This window comes from Phalaenopsis equestris, unplaced genomic scaffold (assembly GCF_001263595.1).
Source record: "Phalaenopsis equestris unplaced genomic scaffold, ASM126359v1 Scaffold000815, whole genome shotgun sequence".
Taxonomy (NCBI): Eukaryota; Viridiplantae; Streptophyta; class Magnoliopsida; order Asparagales; family Orchidaceae; genus Phalaenopsis; species Phalaenopsis equestris.
Window position 1 is genome coordinate 13,644 of NW_018165255.1, and position 7,064 is coordinate 20,707.

The 7,064-nt window shown below is 34.7% G+C and overlaps 1 protein-coding gene across 1 annotated transcript in view; it reads right to left on the bottom strand.

The window, feature by feature from the left end:
* Positions 1-7,064, bottom strand: part of LOC110031434 — a 28,127-nt gene that overhangs the window by 12,813 nt on the left and 8,250 nt on the right. Inside the window, exon 3 of the mRNA XM_020734624.1 lies at positions 262-414. Coding sequence (XP_020590283.1) covers positions 262-414 — 153 coding nt within the window. The remainder of the gene's footprint in view (positions 1-261; positions 415-7,064) is intronic.

Sequence of the window (7,064 nt, forward strand, 5' to 3'; positions counted from 1 at the left end):
ATATGTACCACACAATTCTTATGCATTTACATATCTAACATCTAAAGGTTGATATTTACAATTATAATACCTTGGTATTGAAAGCCAACGCATGAAAAAGCTTTATTTCACTTTTAAAAAGTTAGGGATTGTGGCATTTTTTATGTGATGTCAAAGATATGAAAGCATGTATGTCAATATGAATGTTTAGTTGTTAGATATGTAAATATATAAGAATTGTGTGGTAGTAAAAGACCCTAAAAACAATAATGCAGTACATACCTCTGGATGAGAAGCTAGCAAATTCTGGTACTCTTGCTGAAAGCTATATGGACCTTTTTTGGAAATCAGAAGTCCGCCATGAATCTCCCTAGATTGAAGCAACTTGAAAGATTCCATTAGCTCTTTCTTCCTTGCAAGATGCAAGTAATGTCTCTGTAAACCATAATAAATCTTCATAACAGCTACAAATGAATGCTCAAAAAAGTCTTTTAATAGTATTGACTAATTGTTTAATTATATCGAAAGATATTGTTGATATCTTTGCATCTGTGGATCACATAAGCCCATCGCTGCGACATTTGAGGAGGGTACATTATTCTCCCTTAATTATCCATTATTGTGTTTATTTCTTTCCTTTCCATCATGATGATTGAATTTCCCTCCAATTGTATCAGAGGGTTAGCTGAGCTATTATACTTGTTGTTTATTTGTATTAGATGAATGCAAAATTATAGAGTTTTTCCCTCTAAGAAAGTTCCTCCTAAATTCCACGCGGTATCGAATACAGAAGAAAAACCCTATATCTCTTTCTCAGTCGTTGGAATCCTCCCTGCAGATGTCAGTTGGCCTGCAGGTCCTCCCCTGTTGCGGCTCCTGCTCTCTCTAACAACCGAATCTCTCCCTTTAACCGCTAGGTAGCCCACAAACTTCCTCGCGTTTTCCAGTCGCAAATTTCCCCAAACTTTCACTTTCTAGTGTAAATCATCTGCAGCTCAAACAAAAATCCTAGCGAACCTAACCCAATCTGAACTTTTTCTCCCTAGTGGAAATGATATGCACACTGATGTTGGATTTTCTCTCTGATGGAAATCCAAGACCTATGAGTGTCATAATTTGAACTTTCTCCTTGTAGCAGAAATCATGTGTCGGCGGCACAGTTTCTCTTTAGTGGAAATTCTATGTTGGCGACAAATAGTTTCATTTTCTAGTGGAAATTCCATGTTGACTGTAGACAGTTTCTCTCTCCAGTGGAAATCTTGATGGTGACCAAATACAACATGAAATTTTCTTCCTCTTTAAAAATTATATCTGAACCCGAACCTAGAATGTTTGGTTTTACACCATCTGAAATCTATTGATGCATCACCAATCACAAACTACATTGCAGCAATTTCCTCCCATAGTATCAATTTGTGTTCATGTACATCTGTAGTAAATAAAAAGATGATCATCTCACAGGAAAAAACCATGCAACCAAAAATTACTAATCCTAAATATCGGGCATAAAAGATTGAAAAGCACATGATCATGTCATGTTTTGTCAACTCCAAGACCACGAAAATGGGAGAAAACTTCCTCTTGCACAAAACGATAAAAGCAATACGAGATGTCACAAAGGATACCTATTCAAATGTTGACAACACCTCTAAATTGTTTGACATTAAAACTAGATTACATGACCTATGATATGATGAGTTGAAAGTTACTCAATACTTGAACACTCTCCAAATATTGGCTCCAACTAGATAAATATGAAACATACACATGGAGGTACTCACAAGACTCTGCCCTTTACAAAACACTTGTTGAATAGACAACAAAAACAACACATTCATTCTAGGACTCAACAAGAAACCAGATGAAGTTGGAGAAAGAATCATGGGAACCAAATATCTTCCCCCTTTGTTGAAGTACGAAATGAATAAAGCGGGAAGAAGCTCATGATGGTAGGTAATTCCATTATAAAAAAGGTTGACAGCTCGGCTTTATACACTCACAAACCATCTCAGGATAACAAATCAAAGAGGAATAGGTCGTGGTGTTAACACTGCAAGGCGTTTGATCATCTGAAGGAGAATTATTGGAATATTTATGAAAAACTTACAGATTGGAAGCCCAATAATGTCCACAGTGAAGGGAAAAATCAAGTAAATACCACATCAAAGGAAGACATGCCTCGTTAACATAGTCCATGCAGCAAGAAATAACTTGAAGCTCTCCAAAGACTTTTAGGACAATGTTATGAGTCTTCTACTAGCCTTGTAGCACATCAATGTAGTCTTTCATCTATTTTTGTTGCTCCTAACAAGAAGAATCCGCCGCGGATAATGGACTCTAGAGCATCTGACTGCAAGACAAGTGATATCATTACTTTCCAATCCTTCCATTCTTGCAAATACCATGTTGCAGTTAAAACCGTAGATGGCTCTCTCTCATCTGTGGAAGGAAGAGGAAGTGTGAAGCTTCTTATTCTTCAATATGTGTTCTATGTTCATAAACTTTACTACAAATTATTGTTTATTAGTAAACTCACTCGTGTCACGAATCGTGTTACTAATTTCAACCCTAATTTATGTGAATTTTAGGTGATGGACTCAGAAGTTGATTAAGATTGCTTATATGTATCATGAACTTTATTTTCTCACTAGGACTCACTTCAAAAAGACCATCTCACCATTCACAATCCTTCGAGTTAGAGTTAATTTTTATATCTAAGTCTATTTATCATAATGGTCAAGTTATGTTACGTCATTTTCGCCATGAGCATCCTAATTTCTATTATATTAAAAAAATGTATCTCCATTTATTTGTCAACAAAAACCTAATTATTATCAATGTGAAATTTGCCAACTTGTTAAACATACTCGACAAATATACTCAAGCTTAAAGTACAAACCAAGAAATCCCTTCTTAATGCTTCATAATGATATCTAGAGCCAATAAAAATTAAAAATATAAATAGGGACAGGTGACTCATCACCTTCATTGATGATCAAACTAGAACCACTTTGATCTTTCCCACGAAAGAAAATTTTGAATATGTCAACATATTTGAAACTTTTCAAAATATGATCTTCACCTAATTTCAAAGAAAAATTCAAATTCTCAAAACTGATAATGCAAATGATTACTACAACTCCACTCTCGACCTTTATCATCTAAAAAAGACATCATTTATTTAAGCTCTTATGGTGACACACCCCAACAAAATCTTGTGGCTGAGAGAAAAAACAAATTTCTCCTTGAAATGACCCGTTCAATTCTATTCATTAACAATGTACTAAAAGCACTTCTTGGGAGATGCAATTCTCACATCCACTTATCCAATAAATAAGATGTCCAACAGAGTGTTAAACTTCAACAAATCTCTCAATACCCTCATAAAATTCTACCTCTGTATTCAGTCCTTCGCCTGTAACATATCATTAAAAATTTTTGGTCGCATCGCTTTTGTTTATTTACATCAACCACAACAACAACAACAAAGCCTTAATCCTACTACATGGGGTCGGCAACATGAATCCTTTTTTCTCCATTCCGTCCTATTTAGTGTCATATTTTCATTTGTTCTAGGTAAATTAATATCATTTTTAATACAATAAGCCCAAGTCTTCCTAGGTCTACCTCTGCCTTTCTTAACACAAGTCGAATCTAAAACATCTACTCTCCTAATTGGATCATTTGATGGTCGACGTTTAATGTGACCAAACCATCTAAGACGTCATCCCAAAATTGATCCGAAGTAAATCAAATGCATATGTGTGGGTTACTCTTTAAACAAAAGAGGGAATCAATGACACTCTCAATAAACATAAAAATTCTGCAACTCCATGGATGTCACCATCTTTGAAAATTACCCAAAATCTATTATTTAGGGGGAGTTTGTAAAGAATATCATATTTATGGCAGCATTAACCTCGAGCTCACCTCTCTTATATCGCTAATGAACTCATTCTCGTCCTCACTAATCAACCTGAAAATGAACCTACTAATACACTAAATATTCCCACAGCTCGCAATAAGAATTAAGAACTCTATGTATACACCAGAAAGAAAAAACATAGTGAACATATAACATACAAATGCAAATCAACAGAACCAACTCCACATAACCAAAGTATTGACATAAAGGCTGCGCCAACACATAGTGAAACACAAGAGGAAAGAGCACAAGAGAAATGAACAATACCTGAATCACAACTCGACCACCTGGAAAAAAAACTAGAGAGTGCAAATGGGTATTCAGTGTTAAATACAAAGCAGGTGGGAGCATAAAAATGTTCAAGTCTAGATTTTTAGCAAAGTGATTCACTCAGTACTATGAGATCGACTACTAAGAAACAATTGTACCAGTGGCCAAACTCAACATAGTAAAAGTATTACTGTCATTGGTTGTCGACAAGGATTAACCCTTACATCAGTTAGACATTAAAAATTCATTTCTCAATTGAGATTTTGAGAGAGAAGGGTATATGAAGATACCTCAGGGATTAATGAACAACACAAATAATCAGCTAGTGTGCAAACTAAAGAAATCATTGTATGAGTTGAAACAATCCTCCCAACACATGATTTGAAAGGTTTACCAAGGCTATTCTTACCAATAGGTACTATCAGTGTCAGGCTGATCACAATTTGTTTATGAAATCAAATCGAAAAGGTATGATAATCATCTTTATTTTATATGTAGATATTATTTTTACAGACAATAACATAAGCAAAACTGAAACAATTATAGTTTGATATCAAAGATCTTAGAACTTTAAGATACTTCCTTAGAATGAAAGTAGCAAGATCTAAATAAGGCATTGTTAAATCCCAGAGAAAATATATTTTTGACTTATTAAAATAGACAGAAATGTTGGGGTGCAAATCAACAGATACTCATATAGATCTCAATCAACAAACATCAAAAGAAGAGGATAACATCCCAGCTGAAAAAGGTAGGTATCAAAGACTTTTGTGAAAACTTATTTATCTGTCATATACAAAACCTGATATTTGTTTTTCTGCAGATGTAGAGAGCCAACATATGAACAATCCAAATGAAAATCATTTGGAAGCGGTCTTTCAAATTCTGAGGCACCTAAAGATGACTCTAGGATGAAGATTGATATTCAAAAAGAACGAGAATCATCACATTGAGATCTACACTAATGCTAGCTGATCAGGAGAAATGACTACCAGAATTCTACCACGGATTACTGTTCATTTGTATAAGGTAGCCTAGTCACTTTGAGAAGTAAAAAAAGCAAGTTGTGGTAGCAGATAGTGCAGAATCTGAGTATCTTCTCCAGACCATGAGAATTTGTGAAGGATGTGGCTAAAGAAATTACCGGTGGAGCTACACATGGAGAATAAAAGCACTATTACGATGTTCTATAATAATCAATCAGCCATCAACATTTTAAAAAATATGATACACAATGATTGAACCAAAAATTGACAGATACTTCATCTCTGAGAAGATCAACGGAGGGGTTGTCCAAGTAAGTTATATCCCAACTCAGTATTAGATTGTTGATATTCTTAGCAAAGCTCTTCCTCGGCACCACTTAAGTAATCTCAGTAGCAAGTTTGGGATGTATGACATATACAACCCAACTTAAGAGAGTGTTGATATGTATGCATTCATGGACCACATGGGTTTACCTACGGTTTAGAAAACTATCGGTCGGCTACTACATTAGAGGAGGAGAAAGTATTCTCCCTTAATTATTTATTATTGGGTTGTATTTCTTTCCTTTTTATCATGATGATTTGAACTTCCCACCAATGGTATTAGTGTTAGTATGAGATGTATATACACTTGTTATTTGATTTTATTAGATGAATGAAAAATTATAGAGTTTTTTCCTCTAAGAAAGTCCCTCCTAAATTCCACGGATACCATATGATGCATGAAATCAAGAATATGAGTAGTAAAATTAGCATTATCTTAATACAATTTGTATTGTAATATTTGGCCAAAATTTTATCTTCCCATTAAATTATACGAGCTTCAACTTTTACAAAAATTAAAAATATAGCTCTTTATTAAATAGTCTAGTTCCATGGCTTAAAAAATCATAAAAATTAGATTAAAAAATGAATCTCATGCCTTTCCCATCAAAGAGGTTTGGCTATCTCTATTGGTCAACCACCTCATGATCAGCTCTATGATTTACAACCAACTTTTGGTAAAAAATCAAATAAATCTACAAAATCGAACATGAACCTTTGGAAATATTTCGATTCAATCTACAAAATTCTCAGTTCTAGAAAAATCTTTTCCCAAAAGAATGAAAAATGACAACTGAAAAGTTTTGTTCTCTGTTGTATTTTGCTACAAGGTCAGATTCAAATATTTGGCCTAAACTTTAAGTGTGGGAGACTTAAAAGTCTTAGAGCAAATGGCCCTTAAATCTAAACCCACTCAAGATATTTTTAAAGCCAACCCAACAACTCAAAACTTAACTTGAGTGATTCATACACAAAGCAAATTTCGATTTCAGCTATCCCTATTATTGGATCCAGAAATGACCGTGGAACCAGAACCTTACAAAGCTTAGAAAAAGGTGGAAGGGGAGAAGCTCAATGGCTAAAGTTATAGGCTTGAGTGTCCATAACCTTGCATATCAAAATTTCTCCTTACCTACTATTTATTAAATTGAGCCAAGCTACAATAAAGGCTGCTCAAAAAATAGCCAAATCACGTTTGGATACATGCACAAGGATATGACACATGGATGGCTATTGACAGAGTAATTGAAGTTGCTGAATAGATGAGCAAAGTCGCTAACTTGATAGGTGAAGTTGTTGGCTAACTGAGTATGGTGTGAACCTAGCTTTTGAGCCTAGGTGAGCTAAGCGAGTTCATTACAAAGCTTAGAAAAAGGTGGAGGGGGAGAAGCTCAATAGCTAAAGTTATAGGCTTGAGTATCCATAACCTCGCATATCAAAATTTCTCCTTACCTACTATTTATTAAATTGAGCCAAGCTACAATAAAGGCTGCTCAAAAAATAGCCAAATCACGTGTGGATACATGCACAAGGATATGACACATGGATGGCTATTGACGGAGTAATTGAAGTTGCTGAAT